The 17,099-nt window shown below is 43.8% G+C and overlaps 1 protein-coding gene across 1 annotated transcript in view; it reads left to right on the forward strand.

Annotated features, from left to right (window-relative positions):
- SLC9A4 (solute carrier family 9, subfamily A (NHE4, cation proton antiporter 4), member 4) overlaps positions 1–16,162 on the forward strand; it is a 39,536-nt gene extending 23,374 nt beyond the window's left edge. The window contains exons 9-12 of the mRNA XM_015410910.1: positions 6,216–6,312; positions 8,829–8,960; positions 11,655–11,742; positions 15,776–16,162. Coding sequence (XP_015266396.1) covers positions 6,216–6,312; positions 8,829–8,960; positions 11,655–11,742; positions 15,776–16,155 — 697 coding nt within the window. The 3' untranslated portion in view covers positions 16,156–16,162. The remainder of the gene's footprint in view (positions 1–6,215; positions 6,313–8,828; positions 8,961–11,654; positions 11,743–15,775) is intronic.
- The last annotated feature ends 937 nt before the right edge of the window (positions 16,163–17,099 follow it).

Consider the following 17,099-nt stretch of genomic DNA (forward strand, 5'->3'; position numbering starts at 1 on the left):
TTGTTTACTTCATTTCAAGCCCACCTTCCCCCACAATGGTGACTTAAAGCAGATTATATCAATTGCCTCCTCTGTTTTCTTTGCACAACAATCCTGTGAGGTAATTTAGGGTAATAATGTATAAGTACTCAAGTTCACCCACTGAGTTTCCATGGCAGAGTGGGGATTCAAACCTGGGTCTCCCAGATTCTAGTCCAGAACTTTAATCCACACTTTCGTGCAGTAGCTGCTACTGAATAGTAGCAAGCAACTGAGCTTGGGGGAATCATGCAAGATGGGTGGTAGTGAATTGCCCAGTGGTTGCTGTTGGCCCTGGCTCCAATGAGTCCTCCCTCAAAGGCCAGAGCAGCCCTTGAAAGGGCACTGCTGCCCTTTCCCACCTTGTACTGACAGAAACCAAGGCTTAAACTCACAATACTGTTATGGTTGCTGAGCTGTGGCCAGTGGTTACTGAGGGCATTCATTTCTTAAAGCCACAGGTGTTACTTTTATTATTTTGGGGAGTTTTAGCCCCTAGTGTGTTTTTCTGTTAATTTAGATATCAGGTTTTTAAATGTAAACCCGGGGCTTTACTTAGGTTTGTGGAAACATCTGTCTTGCTTGTTCATGGCTCAGATCTGTTTATTTTAAGTATCCATGTATTTGGCCATGTTGAGAATTAGATTGATATATAATATTAAAGGGAATTGTCTCTTGCTAATGACAAAACTAGGCCACTTGAGAAAGTAAGGATTTTGGAGACTTCACAGGTATTCCGAATTATTTTTGTTGTTCAGTCGCACAGTCGAGTCCGACTCTTCGCAACCCCATGGACCAGATCCCGCCAGGCCTTCCGTTCAGAATGATATGATGTTGTAAACTAACAACAACAAAAAGCAGCCTGATGAAGACTGAGCATGCTTCAAGAGGCACAGAATATTGAGTGGGGGGGGAGCGTGGTGGGAGAGAGAATTAGTCTGTGTAAGTCAATGAGAGATTATAGACTCCTAGAAGAGTATGTGTGTGTGGGAGTGGACATTTTCAGATCACTTTTCCTCCCAGCCCAAAATACTTCACAGGTCCCAAGCTTGAGAGAGAAGGTTATAGTCCACTTGAAAAAAGACACATGATCACAGAAACAATTCTTTTAAAAATGCAAATAAAAACACATGTACTAAGACTAGTATTTAACTTCAGAGAGTAATGACTGGGGGAAAGTTTTCAATAAACATAATTTTATTGGGTTGCTAACAAGGTGACTTTGTTTTATTTGAAAACAGGTTTGTATCTTATGTGGTACAAGGTGAAATAAAAATGGAAAAGGTGTGGACTTAATAAACAGAAACTGTGTCCCGCCTCCCTTAAGCAGATATGCTCACTGTTTATCAGCCTGTTCAGTTAATAGCTAACTCCATGAAAAAGACTTTTCAGTTTTTATATTTGTATCTTACCATTATAGCAAATAGCCTTCATAATGTTTCTACAATTGTTCATTGTTTACCTGAAACTAAATGTGCATGAGTAGAATGTCTAGAGAACTAGATGATTAAGTAATGGTATACACAAGTGAGCAGTTCTAACTACACTTGGTTATGCACTATTACATTAACATGTGAACCAGCCAGTTATGGATATATTGGGCAGCAGTTTCCAAAAATTTGGTAGCTATAAAAATTACAGCCAGGTCTATTGGCTGCACCTGTGAACCCCCATATTGTACATTATCTGCATGAGTGTGGGCACTAGAATATTTAGTATTGTTCCTGTGTCAAAGACAACATGTGAATGCTTTAGCAGGGCTGATTCCCATGATCACTTTTATATGGTGGTGCACCTGCTATGGACCGTCTTGGGTTGCCAGGTCCCTACCTCTTCCCTGGCGGGGGGGCTCCTCTCCTGGATGTTCCTTCACACACGCACCACGATGATGTCACCCAGAAGCGACATCATTGCACTAGGCATGTCACGGGGGATACTCTAGCATTCGGCCAAAAACTCTATTGTCACTCAGAAGTGACGTCATTGCACCAGGCACATTGGAGCCATGGAGTTCTTTGGGGGTGGCCGGCAGACAGATCATGGGGCTCAAAATTGGGGGAACCTCTACACCCATGCGGGGGGATGGCAACCCTAATCCCATCCTTACACCATTTCCTCTTTACCTCCTCCTGGCAACCCCTCACATTTCCCTGCCTTCCTTCTCACCGACTCACCAGCCAACCTTTTATCTGCCTCCCATCTTCAGCTATATTGCTTGTTTACTTCATTTCAAGCCCACCTTTCCCCACAATGGTGACTTAAAGCAGGTTATATCATTTGCCTCCTCTGTTTTCTCTTCACAACAATCCTGTGATGTAATTTAGGGTAAGAATGTATTCAAGTTCACCCACTGAGTTTCCATGGCAGAGTGGGGATTCAAACCTGGGTCTCCCAGATTCTAGTCCAAAACTTTAATCCACACTTTGGTGCAGTAGCTGTTACTGAATAGTAGCAAGCAACTGAGCTTGGGGGAATCATGCAAGATGGGTGGTAGTGAATTGCCCAGTGGTTGCTGTTGGCCCTGGCCCCAATGAGTCCTCCCTCAAAGGCCAGAGCAGCCCTTGAAGGGGCACTGCTGCCCTTCCCCACCTTGTACTGACAGAAACCAAGGCTTAAACTCACAGTACTGTTATGGTTGCTGAGCTGTGGCCAGTGGTTACTGAGGGCATTCATTTCTTAAAGCCACAGGTGTTACTTTTATTATTTTGGGGAGTTTTAGCCCCTAGTGTGTTTTTCTGTTAATTTAGATATCAGGTTTTTAAATGTAAACCCGGGGCTTTACTTAGGTTTGTGGAAACATCTGTCTTGCTTGTTCATGGTTCAGATCTGTTTATTTTAAATTTCCATGGATTAGGCCATGTTGAGAATTAGACTGATATATAATATTAAAGAGAATTGTCTCTTGCTAATGACAAAACTAGGCCACTGGAGAAAGTAAGGATTTGGGAGACTCCACAGCTATTCAGAATGATATGATGTTGTAAATTAACAACAACAAAAAGCAGCCTGATGAAGACTGAGCATACTTCAAGAGGCACAGAATATTGAGTGGGGGGGGAGCGTGGGGGGAGAGAGAATTAGTCTGTGTAAGTCTATGAGAGATTATAGACTCCTAGAAGAGTGTGTGTGTGTGGGAGTGGACATTTTCAGATCACTTTTCCTCCCAGCCCAAAATACTTCACAGGTCCCAAGCATGTGAGAGAAGGTTATAGTCCACATTATCACAGAAACAATTCTTTTAAAAATGCAAATAAAAACACATGTACTAAAACTAGTATTTAACTTCAGAGAGTAATGACTGGGGGAAAGTTTTCAATAAACATAATTTTATTGGGTTGCTAACAAGGTGACTTTGTTTTATTTGGAAACAGGTTTGTATCTTATGTGGTACAAGGTGAAATAAAACTGGAAAAGGTGTGGACTTAATAAACAGAAACTGTGTCCCGCCTCCCTTAAGCAGATATGCTCACTGTTTATCAGCCTGCTCAGTTAATAGCTAACTCCATGAAAAAGGCTTTTCAGTTTTTATATTTGTATCTTACCATTATAGCAAATAGCCTTCATAATGTTTCTACAATTGTTCATTGTTTACCTGAAACTAAATGTGCATGAGTAGAATGTCTAGAGAACTAGATGATTAAGTAATGGTATACACAAGTGAGCAGTTCTAACTACACTTGGCTATGCACTATTACATTAACATGTGAACCAGCCAGTTATGGATATATTGGGCAGCAGTTCCCACAAACTTGGTAGCTATAAAAGTTACAGCCAGTTCTATTGGCTGCACCTGTGAACCCCCCATATTGTACATTATCTGCATGAGTGTGGGCACTAGAATATTTAGTATTGTTCCTGTGTCAAAGACAACATGTGAATGCTTTAGCAGGGCTGATTCCCATGATCACTTTTATATGGTGGTGCACCTGCTATGGCTGGGTAAATATTTTACTCTTGTCAATGCTGATGTCTATCCAATATATTTTACTGGCCATAATTCCCAGGTTTTACCCCATACATGGAACATATGCCTTCTCCTGTCCTTAAATTAATTAATACACAGCAAAAAGAAGGAATAACAGTTTACATAAAGAACCCTTTGTAAAGATAGATGCAGACTGTTGTATTTGGGTTCTCAATACTATATCATCTCTAATTGTATATGTGTTTTTTCAGACACAAATCCCGCAGGGTTCCAGGGGACTTTCTCTCAATTATTGCCCAAGTATAACTTGTCAGAGAGCCATGACTGGCCATGTGTAAGGTAAACCAAGCTTTTAGACTCCAGTCCTGTGCATTGTGCAGGATTGCAGTCTAAAAGCTTGGTTTGTGGACAGTGTGCCTTATTACCACCCTGAGCAAATAAATTTATACTTCTTCTTCCATCATCAGATGTATTTGTTATTTATTTACCTTATTTATATCCCACTTTTGTCCCCAGTGGATTCGGGGCGGGGGGGGGGGTCATGGTTGGGTGCTGGCCGTGACAAAATACAACACTAAAAAACAAACACAACGAGTGGTTTTGGGGGGGGGGGGTCATGGTGGGGTGCTGGCCGTGACAACATAATGTCACTTCTGGGGTCATAAGCCTCTCTAGGAATCATCAGAAACTCTGTGGTAAAACCATAGTTTCCTGCAATTCCTAGAATGGACTGATATCACGTTCAGGTTTTCCCTGAAAGTGATGTACTGCTGGCTTTCATATGGTGACTGGTGTCATACAGTAACAATAGCTGGGCCTCAGTGAGTCATGCAAGTTTCATGACAGCAAGTCATCAGTGGTTGCTGCTGGGTCTGGCCCCGATGAGTCCTCCCTCAAAGGCCAAAATAGCCCTTGAAAAGGCAGTGCCTTTTAGTGATAGAAACCAAGGTAATAATGTTATCATTTGCACCCTAGTGACTCCCACGATTGCCACTGCAGGTGGCATTTGCTCTTAAAGGTACGGATACTGCTTCTATTATTCGAGGGAGATAAATCCCCAATTTTTTTTTAAGACTTCAAATTTTTCTGCAAACCTGGGACTGTTTTCAGGTTTCTACTAAAGAGCCGTGCTGCCTGCCCCTTGCCTGCTGGGCCAGCCTGCCAGGCTGTCTGCTCTGCTCGTGGCTGCTCCCCTTCCATTCCCCTATCTCCCTCCCTCCTCATTAATTGGCAGCAGGCTAGCCAGGCAGCTTGGCCTGCTGAAGCACTGGTGCTGCTGGCCTGTCTTGGCTGCCCCCTTCCCTCCCCCACCTGCCCCTTTGGGTGGTGGCAGCCCACACTGCTTAAACAGTTGGGGAAGCGGAAGCAGCTCTTCTCCCTCGTACCTGGCTTCTCCTGCATCCATTCTGGCTGCTGTGCCCTCCCATCTGCCCAGCCACCCCTCCCCACCCTGCCAATTTCCCCTCCCCACCAGTAGTAGAGATGCCAGCCTCCAGGTGGGATCTGGGGATCCCCAGAATTACAGCTCATCTCCAGATTACAGAGATCAGTTCCCCTGGAGAAAATGGCTGCTTTGGAGGGTGGACTCTGTGGCATTGTACTCCACTAAGGTCCCTGCCCCAAATCTCATGGAGTTTCCCAACCTGGATTTGACAACCCTATTCCTCCATCCCCCACTGGTGGCCAGGGGGGCCTGGCAACCCTAACCTGTAGGGCTGCTGACTCTGCCATGGGACAGCCGCTCCAATGGAGGTACCTTATCTTAGTGTGTGCAGACAGTGCTTCTCTATATGGGGTGGTGGTGGATTTCACCCCTTCCCTTTCCCCCCTGGTTTTATACTTTTCTGCAAACCTGGAGGGTCCCTTGAGTTTGCAGGGAAATGTCCATTGTACATAGCCAGGATTCAAAGATGGGACAATGTTGACTATTAGATATATTGATATAGATTATCCTATTTTACTTTCCCATTTGTTTTAACTTGTTCTAAACGTTTTCTTTTTAGCCTTGATGACATCTCATAGCCAATGGCTAAAGTAATGAAATTGCACCTGTTCATTCAAAAATTCACACATACACACACCCCTACAACAGAGAAGCTAAGTGTTTGCTCCTTTGATTTATGAGCAAGTCCTTATGTTCCCATGTTAATAAGTATCCTATACAAACCCAAATTATACTAATACTATCCTGTGTACAGAACCACTTTGTAGGAGTAACTGCTGGTCATTTGATTGAGTCAATGCAATGTTTGCCTTCCCGTTCTGTTTGCAGGGTTGATAGAAATCGGAGGACACAAAGACTTTCACCTGAAGAGGTGGAGTCCATGCGGAATATGCTGGCACATAATCTGTACCAAGTGAGGCAAAGGGTGAGTTTTTGATTCAGGTAACAAGTTCTATAGCTAGAGAACAAAAGAGCATGTTAGCATTCCTTCAGACCTTAGCAACAGGCAGTGAACACAGAAATGAAAGCATTGCTGGTTGCAACTGAGCTTTGGAACAGCTTTAGGGGATATCAAGGGCCCAGATCCTTAGTGAGTGTGTGCTTTTTACTGACATAACTTGAGATTGTACTTGTTGCATGTCTTCCCCATAGCACATAAAGCCAGAGGCATCAGCACTAGTCTGTGATTTACACTGCAGACAGCAGGAACTCACGCTAGGTGGCAGACACTCCTAGCTTTTAGAATGTGAATGCTAAAATAAAGCAAGTTTTGGTTGTTATGCAGTCCCAAAGGATTGCCTGGGAGTTCCAACTTGCAAGACCTCATTTACAGAAACTGAGATCTGTGATAACTTTGGACAAAATTCATGTTCAAGGTAGAAAGTCCAACCCTCCCCACCAATATTTGATTCTGAAAATCTTAACAAAAGATATGAGTATCTCATCATGGCAGTTTAACTCATACCAGTTTTGTGAATGGTAAATGATTTCTGTTTGTTATCCACATCCCCACAACATACAGGTCTCAGGGAACACTGGCCTAGTTATGGCTCTCAGGCACAGGGATACAGGTGTCTAAATATGCGCACACATCATGTACATGTCAGATGTTTGTTATGAGAAACAAGAGTGTAACCCACAGCAATGGTGTTTAAAGGGTGAGCCACCCTGAGGGCTGTTAAAATTGCTCAAGTATGAAAAAGGATTGTCGCTGTCTTTTTATGAAAAGTAATTTTCCCTGTGCAGTGGTTATGTTTATAGATTCAGCTGATGCAAACTGAACAGTATGTGATGTGGTTGACCTGGGACTACCTGGTCCCACTGAGGCTTAGAGTTCATCTCTGTCCCTAGGTGTCAACAGTACTGGGACACAATTTTTTCTGACGAGAGCATGTATTGTGTTTCTTGTCCTTTGGTCTGACTGCACAATGCTGGTTTATCTGACCTAACAAGTTCCCAAACTGCTTCCTTTATCTGATGAAATCAGTTCAAGACTATGAAAGCTCAAACCCAGAATGCATCTGTTTAGCTTTTAGACTGTGCCAGATTACTTGTTGTTGTTTTTAAGAATAAGGAACAGTTAAGAGAGGCAAGGGTAGTCTTCACCAATAGGAAACTGGGTTAGCTGCTCACCGTCCCAGACTGGGAGGCAGAACTGTCCCCATCCCCCCTGCCTTGGTTCCATCCGGGGCTAGGCCACCTATCCCCATCCCCCCCGTTAATTCAAGGGTTCCATCCGGGGCTAGGCCTTGGTTCCATCCGGGGCTAGGCCACCTGCTTGCATCAACAGCTGCTCATGCCTGCTCCATCTGGGGTTTGAGTGACTGGCCTGATGGTGGCTGCCACCACTTGCCCCAGTCCCACCTGGGGCTCAGTCCTGTGAGGGAGGTTAAGCTGAAAGTGTGTGACTGGCAGAACATCACCTACTGAGCTTCCATAACAGAGTGGTGTTCAGACCCTGCTCTGAAGCTCTAACTCAGGGGTGTCAGACTCGTTTGATATGAGGGCTGGATCTGACATAAATGAGACCTTGTTGGGCCGGGCCATGTGTGTCATAAAATGCAATTTATTTATTTATTTATTATCAAATTTATACCCCGCCCTCCTCGCAAAGCGGGCTCAGGTAGCAGAGTAATACCAGGTAGCAGAGATATAAACTTTATAAAGGACACAAACACAAAGGGGTTTTTTTTAACTTAAAAACATGCTTAAAACATTAGCACTCTTGCAATATTTTGTTTATTTAACGGTGTCTGATAACTGACACCTCTTGCCCTGAATTATTACATCAAAATGTCTGTGCTGTTGCAATCTTGAGTATGCTGTTCAGGTGTGTATCTGTAAGCTGCAAACCTACAATGATGCAGCAGTAGCAGAACTGGAAGAAGAAGCAAAAGACAGCCAGTTCCACTGTGGGCCTGACAGAAGCCCTCCAGGGGCCTGATCCAGCCCCCAGGCCACATGTTTGACACCCCTACTTTAACTGCTACACCACTCTGGTTTTCATAGGGTAGCTTCTGTTAAACACTAGCAAGCAGCCAGGCCTAGGTGAGTGATGGTTGCTGCTGGTTCTGGTTCTGATGAGTCCTCCCTCAAAGGCCAAAACAGGCCAAAACAGTCCTGAAAAGTGCCCTGCCTTCTCCCCTGCCTTTTACTGACAGAAATCAAGCCTAGAATGTTGTGGTTGCATAGCAACTGCCACTGATGGTTTCCATTTCTTAAAGTAACAGGTATTCCTTTTACCATTTGTGGGTTTTTTAAAGGTTTCGATGTAATTTTTTAGGTTTCAGATTTTTCTGCAAACCTGGGTCATTTTTTCAGGTCTGTAGAAAGATCCGTCTTGTCTGGTCACAGCTCTTTTCAACAAATTTAAGTATCTTCATTTTTGGCTGACTTTGCTATTATTAGGATGAATATATAAAAATGTGTTTTTCATTTCAGACACTGTCATACAATAGACACAGTCTTGCCAATGACACAAATCAGGAACAAGCAAAAGAAATCTTCATCCGACGCCAACACAGTCAGAGGCAGCCCATGAAGAAAGGAAACAGCCTACCCTGGGGAGGGCAGGTAGCTATTATACACGCTGTGGTATTCCTGGAATTGAACCACTGAAATAGCTGGATTGTCTACAGATACAAAGGCCACTTGTAACCAGTGTAGGCTTGGGCCATGGAGCATTTTTATCCTTTGTGAATCCCATTCCTCAAGCCTTGATTCTGCATTGTAGCAGAATAACATTTCTTTGTGCTAATGAAGAGATAGATTTGCCAGGATTCTCTTCATTGTTGGTTCCCCCCCCCATGTGTGTGGCTAACATATAGGTGATTAGTATGCTGCATAGCAAGAAATGCTCACTCTTGAAAGCTCTCCTCTCCCTTTAACCCACCCCCACAGTTTTCTAAAAGTCCTCAGAATGGTGTGAGGTAGTTGGAAAAGGGGGACATTCCCCCTTCATAAACCTCAAACGTTAAAAGCCCCTTTTCTCTGGTAGGTAGAAAACAGTCTTTCTTAATATATGTAGTCAAACGAAACGTCTGAAAAAAGCACCGGGGTTGACTGCTATTAGTCTGCTGAAGCTTCCAGCCAATTAACTTCATGAAATATATCTTTAGTCTTACATTGTGTACACGTTTATAAAGATAGGGGAAGCCAAGACTGTGATATAATCAAGGAACAGGAAATTAAAATATAGAACCTGTTTTTCTCAAGAAGCTGAAGAAGTGAGAGAAAGCTAAGGAGGGAAAAGTAGAAGAAATATAGCCTGCAACATTTATTGAAAAGAGGCCTGTGAAGACGTCTCAGTAGGTGTTCCTCTCTGAAAACTCTTTTGCCAAGGCATAGATCAATACTAAAATCTATAGGCTGTATTGGCTTTAGTGTGGCCTGTTTTCCCCCCCCCTTTATTTACCTATTCTTGCCTCAGTCAGAGATCCTCCGTGGTTGGACAAGCTGTCCTTTACTCACAGTGATAGTGCACTGTGGGTTCTGTAGACCAGAGTGCTGCATAACTACAGTAGTGCTTGTGCATTTTGTCCAAAGTCACCATGTGCTGCGACCATATGCGCACCTTAAAGACCTCAGTATTTATATCCGGTGAAATATAAGTACACAGACAATGTTATAGTTAACTTGTCTCTAAGTCTGAAACTCTTTACAGTTCTGAAACATACCCTGGAGACCCAAATTTCATTGTAAATTTCATTTTAGCAGAAATGGTTTTCTTAACGATGCTACTAATACACCATGTGCTATACTCAGTTGCAGAGTTGTGCCCTAACTGTTGGCCAATTCTGATTCGAATGCATTCATGGTAACAGTCAACGGGCATCATCAGTTCACAACTTATTTGTATGTTTTCAAGAGTTACGCTAGTTCCTTACTTCATCCTGTTTGACCTTTCAGTCTCTACTGAGGGAAGACATAATGGGAAAACACCACCTTTTGATTGTGATTATTCAGGTGCTTTTCACAACCGTGAGAGACAAAGATATATCTTTTCCAGGGCACCTCTCTTTTTCGCCTGGTTTTTTATGCCTGAGAATAGCTGCTTTGTTTACTAGCGTGAGTAGCAGTCTATTATGTAAGGCCCTTGTAAAAAGTTGCAATAATACCTAAATCAAATGTATCATTGTGTCCAGCCTCTCCCTTAAATGCCAGCCTTTCACACGCTATGGGCAGGAAGTCACACAAAACATAATTCTCAAGCTCTTAGCTACATCTTGTCACTTTGATCTTAGTGGAAAATCCATCCCCTGCAACTCCAAACTTGGGTGGCCAGGTTTTATGAAGTCAGGTCTGCAACAAAGAGGAATCAGTTTTAATTCTTTATGAACTTTCTTCCCATGAAGATGCAGCCAGCATTTCCATCCACCAGACCTGTCCCATAGTAACCTAGCGCCTCCCATTCTAGCCCCACCAATTCTATTCTAATCATAGTGAATTTGTATTAAGACCAGTGTTCCCTCTAAGCTGAATTCGTGTGAGATAGCTCACAGTTTTGTAGCCTCTGGCTCACAGATTTTTGTCTTAGCTCAGGAAGGATGGCTCCAGAGCAAACTAATTTATGCAGTAGCCAAATTGCTCGCTGGCAACTTTAATGCCAGTAGCTTACAAAGTGGAATTTTTGCTCACAAGACTCCACAGCTTACAGGGAGCATTGATTAAGACATGTTCCCACAATAAGCATTTTGGGAAGAAGTGTTCCTTTATTATAAAGTCAGGTGGGTAGCTCTGTTGGTCTGAACCAACAGAACCAAGTTTGAGTCCAGTGGCACCTTTAAGACCAACAAAGTTTAATTCTGGGCATAAGCTTTCTTGTGTATGCACACTGCATGCACACGAAAGCTTATACCCAGAATTAAACTTTGTTGGTCTTAAAGGTGCTACTGGACTCAAACTTGGTTCTGTTCCTTTAATAGTCAGCTGTAAAGTAGAAATGGCTGCCTGTAACTTCAGCCTGGACTGATGCAGCCATCTGCAGGTTCTGCTGCAAAATGGAACCTTGGGGTGTTCAGTATGAGCTGATGTTGCTTCCTAAGGCCTTGTCAGAGATCCCTTAAGTGGGGTTGGCCTTGGTCCATTGCTTGCACCTGCTCCATCTGGGACTTCTGCCTAGCTTGCTTGAGGAGAGGGCCATGCCTTGGTTGTCCAAAGCTGGGGGCTTGGTGGGGGCGGCAGTGATTCTTGGCCTCATCCTGGGCCCCCAGAATCACTAACACTTCCCCTGCTCTTAACTCCCCGGATGCTTTTCTTTGTCCACAGGCTGCTCTACGAAACATGCGCTATTTGTCTCTCCCCCATGGCAACCCTCGGCCAGCCAGAAGGGAAGCCAGGACTTATGAGTCAACAGGTAAGACTTTTGCACATGGCCCAAGTATCATTTGGACAAGTACAATCTCCCATACTCTCCTGTAAGCAATCAAATGAGACTGTGGCCTGCTTGTGGGCTGCCCTGTGGCAATTGATTGGTCATACTGGAGCTAGGAATACGGCCCACAGTCTGATTTGGCATGGCCACTTCTCTTCTTAAGAGTTGTTTTTAAAAATGTGTGTGACATAAATAGAACACGGTAATATGCCTGCAGACTATATTTGGCCCTCTTGGAGCCCCACACCCTGGTAAAGCACCCCATTCTCACGCCCTTGTCCTTCCAGCAAAGCAATGAAAGACAAGCCACAAGCTGATGCTGTAATTTTCGCTGTGCTTCATATTGCTTGTCAGATTGCCAGTGGTTTTGAATCAGGGCCAGCTTTTGTTTAGCACATTCTCACGCTCCTGCTCTTCACAGTGATAGCCTTTAACCCCCTGCCTCCATTTCTTTCTTCCGTAAAAGAGAATCAGCAGGGCAGCTGAGTTTGTGCCTAAGTCTCTGGAAACCAAACATGACTGGGGTAGTAGAACTGCCATCTTTTTAAAAGGCCTGCATCCGCACATTGGGGAATGTTTCACTATCATTGCACTATAGAAATGGTTTGCAACTGGATTTTCCAGGGTGGACAAGACAACTCAGTTGCAGCTGACGGTAACCATAGGACAATGTCTAACAATGTGTTGATGCAGCCAAAGTGTCATTTAAAGCTGCATGATGAGCAGAAAGAAGCAGGGGATGCTTTTCCCGGCATGGGGATTCAGTGAAGGAGAGAAAGCTTTTTTCCACTTCTTTTCTTGCTTCTCATGGTCCTTAGAAATCAACTCTAGACTTTAAGACTTGATATCCCTTTAATGCAAGCACAGTGAGAAGATAAACTCTGAGGTCGTTCTGGTGGCTTGTGTTCAACCATCCGTGCATGGAAGTCACACAGTGTTTCCCCTCATTCCTGAAACCCCTTCTGGTGCCGGGAAAGACCATTCTCCGCGGTGTGGGACCCACAGGATGGAATAGCCTCACTGAATCAGATGAAGATGGAGGTTCTGTGGTGGTGGTGGGGTTTCAGGGCTGGGGCATAGATCTCCCACTCTAGATGGGGTGCCACTAACACCGGAGCAATCCGTCAAGAGTTTGGGCGTGGTCCTTGATGCCCTGTGGGATCTAATGTAATTCTTCAAGGCCTGTAAGACAGGGATGTTCCGCCAGGCTTTTGGTTGAGGACAGCAATGGTTTTCCACCATAGCTGGCACCCTCCTCTTTTCTTCCATCTTACATCCTTCAGCCTCCTCCTTAACCTGCCCATGGGATAGAAGAACGGACCAGAGTGAGCTTTACATTAATTATGGACCCCATCTGGAGACTACTATATTGGGATTGACTGACTGATGATTTTAAGGTCTTAATGTTGTTTTTAATAATGTTATGATGATGTTTTTAATCTGTTGTAAATCGCCCAGAGCTCGGTGCATTCAAGGATTGGGCGATCCAGGAATTTAAAATATAAATAAATAAATAAATGGGTTGGGGCAGCGAGGCTTGTGTGAAGAGGGACAAAGGACAGACATCGTCTCTTCCCTCATTGGAGCTGTGCTGATGAAAGAGGGGCATTTCCATCCCTCATCCTGCTTCACTCCAACCCCCAGAACCCACACAGGTATTCCTCTATGAGAGTCCTGCAACTCTGGAAATGATCTTAGCACAGATAAGAAGGGCCTGCAGAAATGGAAAGGAATGTGAGAAAACGGCATCCTGTGCCTGGACGCTGATGTTTTTGTGGTGCCTGGAAGATCGTGTCTAGATAATTTTTTTCAACCTGTTTCATAATTTTTAATAACAAGTGGTTGACTATATGATTTGAATGTTAGGCAGACCTGCTCTAAGTGGCCAGAAATGCCTTTGTAGCTGTAACTTGCCCTCTGACACCCGAAGGGACCTGAAACGAACATGATTTGGTCACAGGTCTGTCACCTGGACCTTTGCAACCCTATTAATTACAGGTGACCTGAGACCCCTCCTGTTTTTCAGTGGCAACCAAAACAGTTATCTAATGAAATAACTGAACTAGAAAACTGTAATGTGATTGAATGCCGTAACTCAGTGGTTTCATGATGTAATGCGTATAATAGGGATCCTAGATAGTGATACTAGCTACATCCCTTGCTGTGATAATTGCCAGCTTTGCACATGTTGGTTGCCTGACTTGGCTCATTTCCTTGTGGCATGACTAAAAGCCAGGCTTTGGAACCACCTGTGTCTCTTTCAGGCAGTTGAATGGCAACGCATAAAGCTCAGTGTATGTGAACTGAGGTGCCATAGGGCTTGTATCTGTCCCTCCACCCCGTCAAATGCACAGGATCTCTGTCAGGCAAAACAGGAGGCAGCTCCTAGATAAGAAGAGTGAGGGGGGACTCTAGAGAATTTAGGCAGCTCTGGTGAAATGGAAAAAACCACCTGATGACTGGGAAGTTAATAGGATTTGAGTGTAGTGTCTCAGCCCTCCCAGGGAGTGGGTGTCACAGCAAGGATGGCAGAGAGAGTGAGCATAATCAGAGTCTAGTCCAAAGCCAGAGTTTTTTTTATCATGCTCCCCTCCTCCATTTTATCTGTACAACAACCCTGTGAGGTAGGTTAGGCTGAGAGTTTGTGATGGACAGAGTGGGGATTCAGACCTGGCTTTCCCAATTCCTAGTCTGACAGTCCAGCCACTACTCTCTAGTGTGGTGCTCTCACACTTGTTCACTAGTCCTGCTCTTGTGCAGTGACAGAAGCTTGACATAAACATAGATTCAGGTGGGTAGCCGTGTTGATCTGAACAGAAAAAAGTTTGAGTCCAAAGTTTGAAGACTAACAAAATTTTATTCTGGGTATAAGCTTTTGTGTGCATGCCCATTTCATCAGATACATTGGGCTCAAACTTAGTTCTCACATCTGTTTATTAACTCTTTTATGTGCATGCTAATCTACTGCCATTCTCAGGTCTTAACAACTGCTTTAAGCCAATCTCAGTTTATCGCTCAGTTACTTATGCATCTTGACTCTAACCAGCCTTTCCTGGCAACTGACACCCCCCCCCCATATGTAAGGCCTGAGGAAATCTGTTTCAATATATCTGAAGACGTGTGCATGCACATGGAAGCTTACACCCAGAATTAAACTTTGTTGGTCTTAAAGGTGCCACTGGACTCCAACTTTGTTCTGTTGACATAAACATATTTAGCTTCACCTGCTGCCTGTCAGGCAGCTGTTAAAACTGCAGGAACCAAAAGTGGCAAACTTGTCTGGGTCTGGACATGACTACACTGTGGTATGTTGGTTAATTTAGGATATGACTATCTCCTTTACAAATGGGGAGCTCAGGGTTAACTGTGAGTGCTCTTTCTCCATGTTATAAGGGAGGTCAGTTCATACCCCATAGAATATCCACATATTGCACTCAAGATATTTTAAGTGCTTCCTTTGAATTCAATAAACTGAATCTGGATTCCGCCTCTTCCCAGGAGAACTGGTAAAAGTGAAAACTCTGGTACAAGGAGGGCAATAGGGGACGTTTTCACATTTGTCTCCATAACCCCGAGGACCAGAAACTTGCCTTAAGGACATTTCATATTTTACTTTGTTTAAGTGTGATTCTCAGATTCTAAAATGCGTAAAATATATATGCATGAAACATGTTTGCATGCATACTATCCTCACAGAGCCAGGATTAGATACAGCCTCCCGGTGAACATAGCGGCAAACCCAGATTTACTTCTGTGTAATGTGTGAGATGATCCCAAGGTGGCCTCTTTTAGCTGCATAGATTTGTTCTAATTATATCTGCTTTACCAGTATTACATCAATTTTGCACGAGCCATTGGAGAGAGCAAATTTGTTTCCCATATGATGATATGGTTGCTGATTAATAAATGACCTATTTACACTTGATAAGAGACTCTGTGAAGGAGGAGGTGAAAGTGCTGTAATTTACCCTCTGGATAGTCTCTTCTTGTACTAATCACTTCTATCTGAATCCAGGTGACGACAGCAGTGACTCGGAGTCTGTGTTCATTACATTAAGCTCACGACCTCGGTCAGGGTCCTGTCCAAAAAAGTGGCAACAGCAGGAAATGCTTCCACTGCAGCAGCTAGACTCAAGAGCTGGACCAGCTGGATTTACAGGTCACAAACGAAGAACAAACCAGTCGACTAACATGTTTGTGGTAGAAAAACCACTTTTACCCCCAAAGCCTCAGCTGAATGCAATGCTTGAAAATGATATTCTGTACAACAGTTCTGAAGATGAGATGGACAGAGCAGCGCTCCCTTCAACATCCTCTGTCCGATGGGCAGCAGACACCAGAAATGAAAGACACTTTGGTGAAGCAAAAAGACACTTCCCTGGAAGAAAAGAGTGATTATTCCCCCCCCCCTCCACAGAACAGATTGCAATTTTCTTTCCCTGGACTGTGTTCTATTGGAAACTGTCGATGGATTTCTGATTCCAGTTTAGCCAATGGGAAATGTTTACACAGTTCGATATTATGGGGAAAATAAAATATTTGCAATCTGATTGGCTGGAAATTGTAAGTTGTTTATGCTTTGGCTATTTATGTAGATGTCTCATTCCATTGAATGGAATGAAAAATAGATTTAGACTTCCAGTCTTTCAGCTTTAAAATTAGCCTTTCCCTGTTATATGCCACAGTGGCCAGAGTCAGGTGAGAAGCACTGTGTTTGTAGCAACAGCAGTCAGTCAGAGAAACCATTGCGCTTAACTGGTAGTGGAAAATGCCATCAAGTCGCAGCCAATTTACAGTGAACCCATTGGATTTCCAAGGCAAGAGTTGAACAGAGGTGGTTTGCCATTGCCTGCCTCTGCATAGCAACCCTGGACTTCCTTGGTGGTCTCCCATCTGAGTACTAACCAGCCCAGCCCTGCTTAACGTCTGAGATCTGACAAGATCAGGGTAGCCTGGACCATCCAGGTGAGGGCAATACTTAACTTTGTTGTTATTGTTGTTCAGTCTTTGCAACCCCATAGACCACATCACTCCAGGCCCTCCTGTCTTCCGTCGTCCCCCGGAGTTGGCTCAATTTCATGTTCATTGCATCAGTAACACTGTCTATCCATCTCATCCTTTGCTGTTCCCTTCTTCTTTACCTTCAGTCATTCCCAGCATCAGGGTCTTCTCCAGTGAGTGTTCCCTTCTCGTTTGGTGGCCAAAGTATTTGAGCTTCAGCTTCAGTATTTGGCCTTCCAGGGAACAGTCAGGGTTGATTTCCTATTTATTTACAGGAACTCTTTGGAAGACCTTGGGCATTAGACTTGTGCATTAGAATCAAAACATATTCCAGTTTG

This window comes from Gekko japonicus, unplaced genomic scaffold (genome assembly GCF_001447785.1).
Source record: "Gekko japonicus isolate JY-2015 unplaced genomic scaffold, Gekko_japonicus_V1.1 scaffold353, whole genome shotgun sequence".
Classification (NCBI taxonomy): domain Eukaryota; kingdom Metazoa; phylum Chordata; class Lepidosauria; order Squamata; family Gekkonidae; genus Gekko; species Gekko japonicus.